The sequence below is a fragment of the Dufourea novaeangliae genome, unplaced genomic scaffold (genome assembly GCF_001272555.1).
Source record: "Dufourea novaeangliae isolate 0120121106 unplaced genomic scaffold, ASM127255v1 scaffold2, whole genome shotgun sequence".
NCBI lineage: Eukaryota > Metazoa > Arthropoda > Insecta > Hymenoptera > Halictidae > Dufourea > Dufourea novaeangliae.
Window position 1 is genome coordinate 99,179 of NW_015373882.1, and position 16,920 is coordinate 116,098.

The window sequence follows — 16,920 nt, forward strand, 5'->3', positions numbered from 1 at the left end:
AAGGAACCAAACAGAGTATATGAAACGGTCACATAATCGTATCGGCCGCATTTTATAATCTCACTGTTCGACCTAGCAATGCAATTCTGGGGAGCCAATACTGTATATGAGAACCCTTTAGTGTTGGCAAAGAAACCTCAAAGTGGTAAATGACTTTAGTCCAACTATAATCACAAATATTCGTAATAGAATTGTCTTCTCTCGTAATGGGGTATAAATACTGTGTACAATACTTTTAATAAATTGAAATAACGAAATATTAAAACTGCCAAACGAAATCTGATTATTGCCAATTACTTAAAAAATTAATATAGGTACTTATGATTAATATACAGTATTATAAAATCGGATGTCTGTCGTCCCATTTGTCAATGGTATTTTGCAATGTATAGAATTCTTTAATATCTTATCATAGTACTGTTATGGTGTCGTACGCTAAGCAATAAATTCCAAAACGATGCTTCGCATTAATTACAAATAACAAGAATATTTAAATCATTTTCATAGATTCACTACTTTCTTCGAAATTTCAGAAAATAGTTACTTTGTACTTCGAATTCATTCTACAGTAATATTTGGAACTAATGTCACTGTCTGGAATGATTTGCTCGTTATACAGTGACTTTTAGTTAGAATCTTCGAAATTTTTATTGAAAATTATATCGGACATACTGAGAAACTTTTCTTCCGATTTCGAAATTATTGATCAATATAAAATTATTAAGAAGAAATCACATTAACCCTTAACTACAGACGATTCATGTCAATGACAACGACTACTTCGAAACACTTGTAACCCACTAAGGACTAATGTTGCTTTAATGCAACATTTCATTTGTATTTTTTTAAATGATTAATGACTTTCATTATTCAAACTGATGATCATTAATAATCAATATATTATTCAATTCTGTTTTTTAACATTGTGGTTATGAAAGGGCATTCCAAGGATTTGTTTAATAATTTTTTCGTCGCCATTTCTTCTTCCACTTAGGTATGTAATATTGTAAAGAATAAAAAATCTTCTGTATAAAAATCGTATTACTTCACTGCTTGGTCCTTAATGGGTTAACAACCAACTGGACGTTATTTTATATTACTCTTCTGGAACCGGTGTGCCACTTACTGTGGTATCCAAACGTTTAAGTATAAAAAATTCTTCACTACGTGAATTATGAATTAATAATAATAATAAAAGTGAACTAAGAATTCAGACTCGTCTCTGAAATGAGTCGTCCACAGCTAAGGGTAAAAAATATTTCAACGAAATTCGTGCTAACCATTTTCACAGTAGGATAGTCAATGAATCGTGACGCCAAATTCCAATCGAACGAAATTAATAATCTTGCCCTTGCACGCACAAAACACAATGCATAATCAACGCATCAACCTACAGCGCTCCCGTCGATCGCTTCAATTACTCAGAGGAATTAATTAACATCAGATCGAGAATTCTCTGTTTTCTCGTTGGTCACGCGTCGGCTAAATAATTAGATGTGACCGCGATACTAATCGGAAATCCGAGTCTAGTCATGCTTGTCTGTGAAACGTTAGGTCGTTGGAAAATCGGTGGAATATTTTACCCGAGAAAAAAAAAGGATTCCGTGAATTTCGTTCGAATAACGGAATAGCCGGGATCCATGAAATTTCCTCGATCCCCGTATTCAGCCTTTCGCCGGCGGTTCCCTTTTTCCTCTCCGGTCCGTCCGGTGTCGTGAAATATTAAAGCGGATTTTCACCGAAGTACACCAACCGCGTCAACATGGAGACAATGGAGGGGATCTGCTTTTTCCCGTGGAAATCCTTGTTGTTCGGCACGAACGATTGATACTGAATAGCGACTCGCCGGTTGACGAAAGTCATTATGGTGAGTAGATCACGGGTACGCCCGTTCAGATTCAATTCCTCACAGAGTGCCTGTATGAACCAGGATCCAGCGTCTGGGTTCCGCCACGAATAGAAGCCTGAAATTCATAGTAAAATGTTCGTCGGTCAGATGGTTCTCTTGCTCGAGCTCGCTCTTTATCTATGCACGCCGCGCTGTGGTTTAAATGATCGATCCGGGCGGACGAAAATGAGAAAGAAAAAAGTCTGCGTTACTTGTGTCATTTAGAAGTGGAGCGGATCGTGCCAGTGGAATAAAAAGTGACGAGAACTAACGATATTGGATTGGCTAAAAAATGTGGAATAAAAAAAAGTCATACTGGATTTCGTACGTCGGTGTACCTGCACATGTAATTTAACATCATTTAGCTTACGTGTCTGTCCATTGCTAGTCCCTTATAATTACGTCAATATTTGTAATCAATGTCGGTGAATTACTTCTACTATAGTTAATTATAAAGTAATAGTTAAAGGATAATTAAATCGATGGAACACGAATAATAATTTGTTACGAGTAAAATGTATTCCAAGTAGAATCAGTGAGCAATGGTCAGACATGACGCCAGTCGTGTATAAAAAAGCACGCATTTCTGACGAATCGTCAAATTTAATTTGTTTTGAAAACAAAACACAAAAAAAATCAAATTTCATATTTGTGACATACTAGTTTTTTTATATAGAATCTTATCTTGTAGCTTGTACCGCTAGTTTGATGATATTTCATAGAAAACTATGGCGAAACACCCGTCCATGAGTCATCGACAACTTATGCTGCTAAACGTGGAATACGAAAAAACAATAAGGGTTGCAACGTTATTTGAATTATGAGATAAATGAGCGTATAAATGAGTAATTAATCTGTTTATTTAATGTCTTCATTCCATTCAGGAATAATCATCCAAATAAATTGTGGCACTTTGACAGCGAAGTTTTAAAAATAATTCTCCCCTGATTTCACTCAAATCGGTCTATAGTGACTTCCACGAGTTTTTCGTTCATTTCTACGCGTGTTCTTAATCCTTTAGAATTTTTTTGACGCTGTACGGACAGCTTTGCCGCAGACTGCACGTAAACAACGTCAGTATCGCGAACGGTGTTTAATGTTTTCCACTATGCATTAAGCCATGTTTAAAAATAAATGATCTGCCCGCCTCTCAACGTGAGATAAACAAGCGAGTCACTATAGTGGCGTAACGTTCAAAAGTGTCACACACAGAAAAGCCACTACAGGGACATATCGTTCTAAAAGAGCTAGTGAGATACCAGTACAATGGCGTATTGCAGCTAAAAGGTTAATCTTTTTGCTAATCAATGTCAGAATTATTCAACTGTATTAAATTGGCTGTACTATGAGTAGTGTTACAAAATTTAAAGCTGATTACTGTGTTATACTTTTTTAAAATAATTCTGAAAGACGTCTGAAGTATGTTCAGCACCACTAGGGTAAATGCCCGAATTACTGCCAGTGTCCTTAATACTGCCACTTCACTTACATTACTTAACAGAAGTGTTAACTATAAAGAATTTGTGAACAAAAAAATTGTATTATTAAAATGGAACTTTAATTTACATAAAAGCAAAGAAATCCATGCACCTATATGTACTTGGTATTTACAAATTATTGTAGAAATATGAAAGTGCAATTTGAACGTCAGAGACGCGACTGCGTAAGTAGGAAGTGATGACTAGACTGCGGATTTTTATGCAAAATGAAATTTTCTAAAATAATTTTTGAAGGCAACAGTAAAGATAGGAATTTCGTTAGGAAATACGTGTTTTAATAAAAGAAATTTTTACGTTGATCTTCTATTGTTTAGGAGTTACTTAAAGATTCTATATGCCTACGATTGGTAAAAAATGTTTCTGATATTAGTAACACATTGATAAAATTGATGTTCTGTGTAATGGATAAAGACAGTGAACGGGTTAAACAACACTTACAATAAGTAAATGTTGTTACGCTACAATCTTAAGGTGGCAGAAATTGGAACATCTACACTTTTATACCTAGAAATAGACTAAATTAGTGAAATTGCTTCAAGAAATTGCATTTCTCTTTCAATTTCCATTTTTCTCAAAAACAATCAAGTGTCTTGGTGACGTATGAACGGGAACATACATTGTGTTAATTTTATTGAAAGTAAGAAAAAATGACTAAATAGGATGTACATCGTTTTAAGACGTACATCTGATGGTGATAAAAAAGAGGTCTGTGAAGTTAGCACTCCCAAATGCAAAATTTTATGAAAAACTTGATTTGTTCACATTTGTCTAACCAAAATTTTCGTTTGTCCACTCTTCAAAAAAAAGTTATAAACAAATTAATAATATGATATCAATACTCCCACAAACATTTTTTCTTCATTTCTGACTGAGATATGTTTGTCCACGATATGTCCACGTTTGTCCACCCCAAATTTTCGTTTGTCAACCCAGCAGAATCGAATTATTATTAAAAGAAAACACAAAAAAATAAGATTTAATCACCCAGAGTATTTCTTATTGCATTTTCTCTAAATTAAGCATCGGAATCATTTGTACACGATATGTCAACGTTTGTCCATCAAAAATTTTCGTTTGTCGCTGTCAATATTAAATTTTATTTTTTTATGTTTTTGTTTGTTAATAATTCGATTCTGCTAGGTAGACAAACGATAATGTGGGGTGGACAAACGTGGACACGTCGTGGACAATCATATCTCAGTTTGTAATGAAGGAAAATGTTCGTGGCAGTATTAATCTCATGTGGTCAACTAGTTCAAAACGTTTTTTTGTAGGGGGGACAAACGAAAATTTTGATTGAACAAATGTGGACAAATCGTGGACAAACGAATATTGTTGGTTTTTCATAAAATTTAGCATTCGCAGGTGCTCGCTTCGCAGACCTATAAAAAAGTCCTGTGAAGGTCATTTTAACGGTTTTTTCAAGGTCATCGTATTTTTTTGCACATTAACATGTATTTTTTATAACATGATATGGTAGTCGGCGTCAAGATGAGTTCAACGACCTACATACCGCGACCTTAAAGTGACCTTGAAGGCGAAGGAATCAGCTTCAGTTTGTAGAATGCAGAAGTAAATAAACGTAATAACAAGTAAAAAACATTTCATCACCATCAGATTCACGCCTTAAAACCATATATATCCTATTTAGTCATTTTTTCTTACTTTAAATAGTAGCGGAAATAATTTAGGTGCTCGAGTTAAAATTAACACCTTGTTTATGACAATGAGTCGATTTTGTCCACTATCGTGACAGTCTGCCAACAAAATACACTCGAGTGAATAAAACAGTGTCCTTGGAAGATTTACAGTCCTTTAATAGGTTCTTTCCGTCACAGAGAATTTTTGTCTACCTAATTCAACCATTTCGACCACTATGCACAGCGTCGAAATGCATTTTCGTACCCCAGCGTGCCCAGCACGAACAGTCTCCGAGCGCTTGGCGCACGGAACTTCCGTTTCTAACGGGGCCGCAGATTTATCGCGAATGAAACGTTTCCATTGCGGCAAAAGACACGTCATTAAGGGAAACGGCGTTAATTGTGGGCGAACGTTTTTGCCAGGGGGGATGAAGCAAAGTCGTTCTTTCGATTCTTTCAAAAAACGTTCGATTTTCTTTTCTTTTATTTCAGGGCTGCTTCGTCTCTGGTCGCATAAGAACGGTCTTTAATCCGTAGCGAGTGATTGACTTCCGATTTCAACCGAGCCCCAGTTTCGGTATTGTGAGATACCTATTGACGATACTCTGTTCTGATCTCCGTGGATGATACTTTAAACTTCTTTTTCCAGAGAAATGTATGAAGCATTCTGTTATGCTCGTATCTGTGAAATGTTATTACGTACTTCGAGTTTTTCAGGTTACCAAAAGTAAGATAAAGGATACTTTATGTCAATTTTGTGATTTCTATGGTATATATAATTATTAAGATAAATGGATGTATATTTATTTAATATTAATATACGCACTTATCTTCATCTCCTGAACTTTCTTAAGTGCAATTCTTATATTTCGGATATTTGTGATTTGTCTCTCAAACCGAAATAATTTCCATATGAAAATGCAATATGGATTGCTGCGTACTTAACACGCTGTAATGGCGGCGTTTAACATATTGTTAAGAGAGGAATAAATGTCCTCAAGATGTATAGGATGTAACATGAAATTTTATGAACCTTTATATTTTATTAAAACTTTATCTAAACCAGTGGGACCACAGAAGTTCAAGTTTAGAAGAAAAATGCACATTTATACCTTGTTACAATAGAATCTAATAATATAGCTGGATTCCTCATCAAAGAACACACAATATTGCTATTTAAACCGTTATCCTACCTCTAATAGTTTCCAAGATATTCGACCAAAAGCATTTCATACCCCTAACTTTAAGGACTGTATTCATTTCTCTAACGTGGATGGTAGCAGCTAAACAAAAAGTATGCGAGTCAATATATTTATGAAAACTACTTTCTCACAGAGCTGTATCAAAATCGGTGATAGCCATTTCGGTATGTTCCCTTGTTAGAATTACTTTTATAGAATGATAAGATCAATTTCTAAATAAGAACAGGATTCGTGGTTTTCATCTAGATACAAATTGAAAATTTTTATTTTCAAAAATTGAATATGTTACGTTACTGTGTATAACGAGCACCAGATGAATTCAGACACACACTTTGATCCAGCAACATCTGAGCACCGACAATACTGCTTCGTTCGAAGAGAGCATCATTAGACGAAAGCTGCTTCAGTGCGGCTATCTCCTCAATTAAATGCTTCCTAACAATGTTTCGTATTCCCTAACCCGCACCCACACTATTAGTCACAGAAACTTGTTGGATAGGTGAAACTCTCCTCTCGCAATGCTTCATCAAAGGAAGCGAGTCATTCGGGTATGATGTTAACTGTGTTTGCATAATATTATAACAGTACTGAATTCTATAACAGGCTGCATAATACGCAATGCAATGTAATTATAATACCTTATGGTTATTATGCTGTGCCCGTCTAAGTAATACACTTCGATAGAAATGTATTTAACCTAACCCACTAACTACTACGGACGAAGCACATGACCACCACAGACTTCTACAGGGTATACATATACAGGGTGGCCCACATAACTCTTAACAGCTCAATTCTCGAAAACTATGCCATCGATTTTAAATTTCTTGATCTTAAATTGCATGAATCTGAAGGGCTTTTATAACTACATAAACGTGTAGTGGCCCCCCCTTCCCCTTTAAGGGGGGTGGCGGGGGTACCTTTATAATTTTAAATAGAATTCCCTATAAAACGTTACATATTTAGATTCTACAGGAAAAAGCAAGTAAATTTTGTCTGAAACATTTTTTTGTCAGATATTTCCATGATGAGATATAACAGTTTGAAATTTCGACTTGTAGGTACTTACTTGAAGCGCTCGGAAATTGCGTTATTGAATTATACGCGCTTGAGTCCTTTGCTTACTCGTGAAGAAATAAAATGTTCTTTAAATGAAATGTTTAAAATGTCCACCACGTGCTTGTAAACATTTATTTACTCGAAACATCAAAATTGTCCTAACATTTGTTAACATTTGTTAACATTATGTTTGAACTGCCGACGACAAAAGAGAATATGAAACAAAGAATACGTGACGCTTGCGCTTCAATGACTCCCGAAATATTATTGGCAGAAGCAATGTGTAGATATTGTTAATGAATATATGTTATTGGCTTGTAGTAATTAAGGTAGCATGTTTTTAACAAAATATGTTTGTAACGATTGATTTAAACTTTGCGCGATTAGACATCAAACCGAGAGGTTAGTTTGCCATGTCCAAATTGACAGGTTTGATTGGCCAATGCTTCTATGCGTGTGCAGAATGAGATACTTTTGTACATGTTTTTTGGGTACAATTTATATAAAGAGTTAGTTGTCTGTTTAGTATATACGTATATATGTATATAGAAGTCTGTGATGGTGACCCGATATGGTTGCTCTGACGCTGTGGAGTTAACATCTCGTGTTGTTCTTCTTTTTCTGTTAACACTAGAACAACCAAATTCGTCAAAATGACCGTTTTCAGATGTTACACTTTTTAAATTATTGCAATGATTAAATTTCCTTTTCCCAAGTATAAGTTAACTTTTCTTGAAATAAAAACATGATTATACATGGCAATTTATTTTATTATTAAACACTGTAATTTCGAAGTTCTGTATATATTTAATATTTCTAAATATGTCAGAACCCATCAAAACAATGAGTTTATTACTCGAAAAACAATAACGGTCGTAAATAGGGGTTACGGCAAAACATTACAAAACGTTACAAAACGTAAATCAATAAAATTGACAATAGTGAGGAACATATGCAGAAGCAGTTTCATTTTATAACGAAACCAAAGTCATAATAGACGTTCTTCTATTATATCTTCTCTAGATGGCCTGTTTAAGTCTTTTATTATTATTTTAATATTGTATACTCCGTCTTTCTCATGATTAATACTCGATTCAGTTTTTACTTTTCATAATTTATTACTAAAGGATACTGTATTAGAAACTATATTAAATTCTGTTAAGTATTATGACATAATACCATGCTACTTAGAAGTCATTGGAAGGACGAAAACGATAACCAAGTCTTGTAAGTCGTACGAGCGGCCGATAAATATTCATATCCAATTTGTTCGATAACGAAGCTCCATACAAATAAGATTCTATTTCATATGTTTAACTTGTTGTCCACATAATATTCAAACGTACATAAACAATACCTCTTTAACATCATGAACTATTTTTAGAACACTACGGACATTTACTGTTCCATCATAAATCATCTCTTCTTCACATACTCATAAGTCTTGTCTCCGCTAAAAACCGCTAAAAACAATTAGAGAACCGCGACTGCGGGCGGTCCAATTGCGCCAACCATCAGAAATGAAACAAATGCTGTAGCTTTGATAAATTCACATGTTCTCGGTACCAAAGTAGCATTTATAAAAAACTTTTCAGGACTTACACAGCATACTGACGGTAATAGCGACTATAATACATGGTTTGATCAACAAGTTCGGCAACTATATCTATAAATCATTTATTATTAACCCCTTGCCTTATGATTTTCCTGATGTCTGCAGTCTTCAGAATTACCTTATCATCAATAATTCTCCAGAAAGAAAAGGAATTCGTGTACTTATTGCAATTGTACATTTACTCTAAAAGTTAAATATTAATATCAGCAAACTTGTATTTCACTTTCACTTAAAGAAAATTATTAATATTTCTGTTTGTTGAATCCATTTTGATATCGTCATCACGAGCCTGACTCGCTGTTATAAGACAAAGGGTTAATCTTAACCACAATTCCATAAGATCACCACGAAGGTAACCTATTTCTTCCGTTATACACCTTTGAAATCTTTTCTTCCAGTTTTTGAAAGCGGTGTGGTAAATGGATATCAGAATCAAGTCTAGCTATACCTACGATTTTTTAATTATTGTTTCTCACATGGCAAAATGTCTTACTTTTAGCACCCGTTTAAGGCGAAGTAATAAGATGAAAATTTCTTCTAATTAATCATAAGTGGGGACGAAACGTGGATCTATAGTTGCGATGTGGAGATGAAGCAGTAATCCAGCCAGTGGATTAGGTATTTTAACACTTTGACAGCCACACTTTTAACAAAAAGGTTTGTTCTTGCCGCGGGCATATAATGGCGAAAACAACTGGCTGTTGCCGGCACTTTTCATAAGTTTGGTTATAAACTGAAGGCATGCTGTTGACATGTTGTTGCAAATTCAAACATAATTATTATTGAATAAGTAAGAAGGCGTAATTATTTCCATTATAAAATAAAGTTTTTATTATTAACAACTTTTTTATATTTTTATTTAGTGTGACATTTCTCAAAATATTACCCAACTTGCAACGGAACGTTACATGAGGAACACATAAGTGCAGTTGAACTACTTTTTGTTGACGCGATGGATAGTCTACATGGTTTTCGCGGATTTTCTATTTTCCCTTTTCCTACAATTCGAACAATTTTGTGTTTTCACATTTCCGGACACAACCCGTTAACAAGGTAATATTTTGCAGCTTTTGAAGTATACAGGGTGAGTCACCTAAAATATCTCCGTTGTATTGAATGATATGAGAAAATATGTAAGGAAGAATATGTTTCTGCCTGTAGGACAGTGATGGCAATAGAGAAGACTTTTCTCTCAAGGTCATATCTTCTGAAATTTCAAGGTCATCGTCGTTTTTTTAAACAGGATGACGTATTTTGATTATACAGGGTTATAGTTAATGAAACGGCAAATTCAACCATGTATAATGAGTTAACCTTTAACTGACCTTCGGAGTAGTTTTTTCTTAAAAAGTTATCTTTTGTTTATAAACTTATCTTTCGACAATGTTTCAGTGTTTACATTAATGAGGGGCTACTAGAATACGGGAAGCATGAACATCGTCTTCGTACGTTAAGATACGTTTTTGGAAAATAACTCCTCCGAAGGTCATTCGAAGGTTGACTTATTATACATGATTGAATTTGTTTTTTATTAGCTATAACGTTACACGAATCAACATACGTTATTTCCTTTAAAAAAAGACGATGACCTTGAAATATCGGAAAATATAACCTTGAGGAAAAAATTTTCCTTGTCACAATAACTGCCCTACAGGATCAAACATTTTCTTCCTTAAAAATTTTCTCGTATCTTTAAAAACAACGGAGATGTTTTAGATAATATTGTTAGATGACTCACCCTGTATATTGCAGATTATTCTAGTTCAAAAGAATAGTTAGTGTCATGCATGAAACTTATATGATTATTGATCGTACCAAATTCTGGTTCCTCCGTTTTAAATAATAAACATTAACTAAACGAATTCACGTATACACGAATCCAGCCGTCAAAATGTTAAGAACACATGTGTGCTTTCTTCGCCAACTGGCTGGATTGCTGCCTCGTATCCATACTGCAACCATAGATCCATGTTTCATCACCAATTACGATTAATATTAAGAAATTGTCATCTGCTTTCCTCGATTTAACTCTGCTGTTCTCCTCGGGCATATACGACCCGAAATGAAGATTATATTTTTAAACATTTGTTTTTAGTATCCATCATATTTCAAATTCACGTCTACAGTTTGTGTATTTCCCATTTCTTAAGAACAAATCATTTCGAAATTTGAAATAATTGTATTCAAAGGAACACAAAATAAAAAATAAATGGGGAGAACAGTAGTGTTTAAACGAGTGTGAAAAGGACGATTTTTCGCCGAGAGACAATAACTAAGAAATGACAGGAGGAGCTAGACTTGGTTCCTAAAAACTGGAAAAAAAGACTTCGAAGACGCATAAGGGCAGAAGGAGATTACTTTCATGGTGATCCTATGGAATTGTCAAGATTAATAATAAATAATTCATACCTATAGTTCCCAAACTTTTTGATCAGACCTTGTATTTATCTGCTCCTCTGATTGTTTTCTAGCACAGTATTAATAAATACAGATAACAATACACTTTCGACTTTTATCGGTAACCAAACTCCCGTATTTGAACGTCAATACGTATTTGCGGAACACTCGGTGCTCGGCCCGGAGCTTAATGGTAATTTACCCCTATTCCGATGCTTCCCGTCTTCTCACGGAATTGCCAGGGGGAGGTGGGGGTGGGAGGACCCTGAACGTACAAGAAATCAGGAAAACCACCGGCGAACTCGCCAGATTAAACAGATCTAAACGAGTTTGTACGAACACCGACCCCGCCCCCTCGATCCTGCGTATTGTTGCGGCTCGATTGTGTTTATAAAGACGGGGCCGCATTCTCACGTGATGGACGGTCCCTGATGAGGTCATTAGTTGCTTTCGTGAACCTTCGTCCGGGGGTAAATATCGGGGCTTAATGGCTGGCCGGGTCAGGGTTTGCAGAAATAACTTGAAGAGCTGCGCCCGGATCGTGAAGCTATATATCGTCCTGGACTGATGCACGGTCGCGTAAATACGGGTCGCCTCTCAAAAAGAGCTCTCTCTGGCGTGAAAGATTAATTGTACTTTGAAAATGATTTTTACCGTCGTCGCTGGACGGACCAGCTTTTCTTAGCCGAAGTAGATTTTCGTTCTTCTACGGGGGAGTGATCTATTCCCATTCTTCGATCGTTGATGGAATGTTCTTGTGTGCCGCTTTCTTTTGCGCACATTCTTGTTGGGGTTAGTAAGACACAATAAAGTGTGTACATGCACAAGCATTAATTGCTTTTTTAGTTAATTTTTTCATTGACAAAGCAGGAATAGAACACCACAAAATGTCAATTTTTCAACACCTCAATATGAGAAATGGATTTGCTTTTTACCGTGATTTTTATAAAGTAGTCTTGAGAATGTGGAATTCGCGAAAATATCTGCAGTCTAGTGACTCGTCAGTTTTGGTAATTAATTTATTGCGATTGATCTCGTTATTTTCTATATAACGTTATTTTCTATATACTCTTATATTTATAAGAACGAGACAATCCTGTCATAATTATAAATTAGGTTTTGTATTCATATTAAATGTGAACATTACGACATACAGTGGACTGTAACTATATTGCCATGGTCGGGACTGTAGGGGAGTAAAATGACAATGAGCTCAGAGCCATCCCCATGCTAAGTTCTATCGTTATAGCATCAGCCTCTGCGCCTGCGCAAAAGCTGGATTGTACTCGTGCGCCGGTGTACGCAACGTGGTGGGAGAGCGAATTTGTGTGCTCGATAGTACATGTGAAGGAGAAATGCCTCGCATGGCAATATGTTTAGTGGCAATATAGTTAAAGTCCACTTTATACCGAAGTAAAATATGTATTAATATTTTATAAAGAAGTTTTTGTTTTAACTTGAATATGAAAAAATCCTTGGGATGAGAAACAACTTTTTTATTTGCTCTTTTAACTTATAAAAATGTGAAACTGCGTGTTGTTTGAATTATAATCATGATTTTCTATGAAGTGAAAGACAATTTATATAAATATTTCAGTTTAGTTATTGACAAAATCTTTGGTAGTAGTAAAATCATTTTCATCTGATTATCATTTGAATACCTGTAGTTTAAAGTAATTTTTCAAATAATTTCTTATCTTTCCACATAAACTGTACGTACCAGATTTCCATATGCGCGAGGTAATCAATACCAAGAACAAATATAAACTATATCTTCCGTAAGATGTACATTCGCACAGTACGACTGTGAGCATTATATTTAAAATTCTACATAATCGGTTATTATACACTGAAACCACTAAATTAAATGAAAAATCATTTCGAAATTCTTTGTTCTGTTTTGGAATGAAATAAAGTTACCTATTTATAGAATATGATTTTGTTAATACAAATAAAAGAGTACAGGCAATAGTCTGTTACGTTAAAGCTTATTCTTTACTGTATATTTCAATTCATTTTAATAAAATCGTGTTAGTGGACCAGTGCAATAGTTTTGATGGATTTTGCTCTAAAGGAGTAGACGAATAATAAACTTAATTATTATTTAATAACAGTGTATTGAAATACATAATAATTCTTTTATAACATATGTATGTTCAATAGAAATTTTTATCCTAATAACCAATGTTCTGGAATATTATTACTGAGTGAATTAATATAATCAAATTATAATAATTAATTTACAGTTTACCACGGAGTGGAATTTACATAAAGCTTCTTCATACAAATCACAAATATTTTTTTGCGGTGTTTGTAACGTTCATTCCTTTCATTATTTAATTTCAATTTTATTTTAATCAATAGCACACGCAACCGCGCCAGTTTTGATTTTGAACAACAATTCATTGTATTACATTGACATCGACACATAATATATTAAAATAGTTGTCTATTGTTTCCACAAAACCGTGGCGATCACATCAGCTACAGAAAAGCAATTAAAACCTTTGCACGAACCCAATACTCTTGCGAAATTATTTTCATATACAAATAACAAAGTATACGTAATAATCTGCTACTCGAAATATGATTTTGTACTTTATATTTCAAATAATTTATACCTGTTATTTAATATCCTGCTGTCTTTTAACGTACAATATGCAGCGCATCCATTCCGGGCTTAATTATATAGAACGAAGACTGAAAACCTCAAAAGCACGCGAATATTCCGTTCCAAGTCTTATGATGGATTGCACGTTAGACGAAAATATATCTTTTGTTACGCGGAAGGAAGCTACTTGTAACCTGACAATAGACGGAAGCGGTCGAGACAAAGGGTACCGAGACGGTACTTTCAGAACGCTAATGCAACAGGGAGAGGACGGATATAGCATTGTCACTTTCCAGGGCCCGGGAAAGATCGTCTTCGCCGCAAAAACCGTACTCTCGTGAACTCGCGAGATGATGGCCATTCGTATCTTTGGATATCCAGCTAATACTTCGTATACGTCTCTTGAATGGGACCGTCTGTACAAGTAACAGTTCGCTGCGAGGACAGAGGATGTCGATACCGCCAGAGAGGACATCTTTTAAGATAAGGGATTTCGTTTAAAAGCTACAATATAGGATATCCTATCTGAAGGAGGCCACCTAAATATTTTCTTTCTTCTAAATGACATGAGAAATGTATATGTACAACTCAATTTGAATGGTTTTGCGAAACAGAAATACTGTTGAGGAAACAAATTTTTTCTGTCTGTTTTTTTAAGCTCACTGGTGATATTTTCTTGAAAAGCATATATTTTTTTCCTAGCAAAAATTGCATCCAGAAATAGATGAAGAAATGCATTTGAGCATGCATCAGTTATGACCTTCAGAATATCTTGAACACCAAGGAGTGATGAAATTCTGAGACAACCTCATCAGGATAGTGGTTAACTTACTGTCTTGTTATGTAACAAATGCTCAGAGTGATGTGAGTCAGCAGCGATAAACTTTCTAACACGGGTAATCATGGATTGCGATGCTCTTTCAATTGTCTTAGATGTGACAGCAGCACAAATTCAAATTATGCGATTACCGTCTTTGGTGTTCAAGGTCATCTGAAGGTCATAACTTAGTCATACTCGAATGCACTTGTCCATCTGCTACCAGATGCATACCAACAGTAAAAAGGCTGTAACCTAGGAAAAACACAGAAAAATAATCTAAAAAAAATTTTCTTCCACGGTATTCCTCTTTCAAAATCATTCTAATTACAATTCAAGCGTTTCTCATGTCGTTAAAAAGAAATGAGATATTTAGGTAGTCTCAATCAGTATGGACACTGAATATTTTTTGACTGTGGAAGACACGGAAGACAAGATAGAGGACAGTTTTCTTATAACTAGACTGTGAATATTTATCCATACATACGGTTATAAATGCTCCAGAAATGTAATTACATTCATCAATAGATGACTCCCATCACTGTACCTTAAAGGGTTGCCTAGCAGGAGTCAATGTCAATTCTGTAGGTCCTGTCACTTCGAAGCAGATTCTCAAGACTTAAATTATATTATTTTACAATATCCAGAATATGAAACTGTAACTATAAATTTTTCAATTTAAAGTTGTTTTTTGCCACATGTATTGCCAAATGTATCTTGTATGGCCTACCATGTAATATCGCCACTCGTAATACCTCGTGCAGAAAGTGCTAAACTCTGTTGGTAATGTGCTAAAATACTGACCAATCATGTGTAGGAAGACATACTACGGTTGCAACATCATCTGAGTAACATGTAACAAATGAAAAGTATTTCAGTGAATCTTAAAAATTTACTGAATCGTGACAATTTTTTGTCACATTGGGAGATGGCAAGTTTAACAATTTTATGAATGCAGAATATTTACTGGAAGTGTCTAATTAATGGCATGTTTCAGCAATTTAATCGGTTCTAACATTTTCGTTAATGGAAACGGACTTTTTGGGTCTTGGCCAGCGTGCACCCATTACCGTCTACCAGAGGTGCACTCAATACCGTCTAACTTTCAGTGTAGTACTCGGTACAGATGCGGACACGAAATTTGCAACGCTACAGAACTGAATTTTGTCTTCTCAGTATGTAAAAGTGATTGTCTCCAGAAAATAGTATGTAATATTATAAATATTTTGAAACTGTGTTTCTTCATTTTTGTAATAAAGACAGTTTTTAAACATAAATCCGATCAAAAAGCAGCTTGGCAAAAGCTTCAAAAAATAATCATATGGTTAAAAATCATAAACACACATATAAATATAATTTTAAAAACTCATAAATTCATGAATTAATCAATATTTTCTAAGTAGGCGATATTATGTGCAATTCTTCAAAATTTTGGCTTGTTCTGTTTTCTTCCAATTGCGACTGAAAGTCTTTAGATTTTAACAGTTCTCACTAGCCGTGTCTGAAAACCAGACTATTTCTTTTTTTATCTGACAGTAGTTGCCTACATAATTCAATTGAGTACAGGTTAAATCTGGATAGGCGATATTAGGTGCGCTTACCCTATATATCGCAAACGATTTTCCAAAGCTTCCGTGAACAACTGCGCAAAATACAATAATTAAATATTCCGTTTCTTGCGAGTCCGATGAGTTCGCCGAGATTTCAACGAACGAATGTAATCGTATCCCTTCACCATCCGGTTCGCGGAGAAGAAAAGATCCCGAAAAAGTGTTCACGACGAGCCAGCAGCCAGCCGTCCCCTCTAAAAGCAGCATTTTTGCCCGGAGGTTTTTCCACCGTGGACTCGTCAGTATTCGCGGCACTTTTCGTTCGGGCTTCCTGCCTCGCAGAGAGGCACTTTGTTCCTCGTTATCGATCACAATAGACGGGGACGGAAGCCCCCGGCTTCTCTTAACGCGGCCGCCGGAGATGTATACAAGGTCTCGATGCCCGCGGAGTACCGTAAGAGGCGTGGAAACAGTGCAGCCCGACGTGCAAGTCGGGGACAATCGTGCAGAAGCTTTAAAAACCGCCGGCCTTGTCGGTGCATGTATACGGCTAACTGTACAAGGTGTTGTTACGGTGCGAACGGTTAAAGTTTGCTTTTTTTGAGCAAACTGCATTTTTAACTATTGACAATTTAGTTTTAA

At 35.3% G+C, this 16,920-nt stretch overlaps 1 protein-coding gene across 1 annotated transcript in view; it reads right to left on the reverse strand.

Annotated features, from left to right (window-relative positions):
- Window positions 1-1,722: 1,722 nt before the first annotated feature.
- LOC107187599 (caspase-1-like) overlaps window positions 1,723-16,920 on the reverse strand; it is a gene marked incomplete at its 5' end in the record, with an annotated part of 80,094 nt that continues 64,896 nt past the window's right edge. The window contains one exon of the mRNA XM_015575766.1: window positions 1,723-1,964. Within this exon, the coding sequence (XP_015431252.1) occupies window positions 1,723-1,964 (242 nt within the window). The remainder of the gene's footprint in view (window positions 1,965-16,920) is intronic.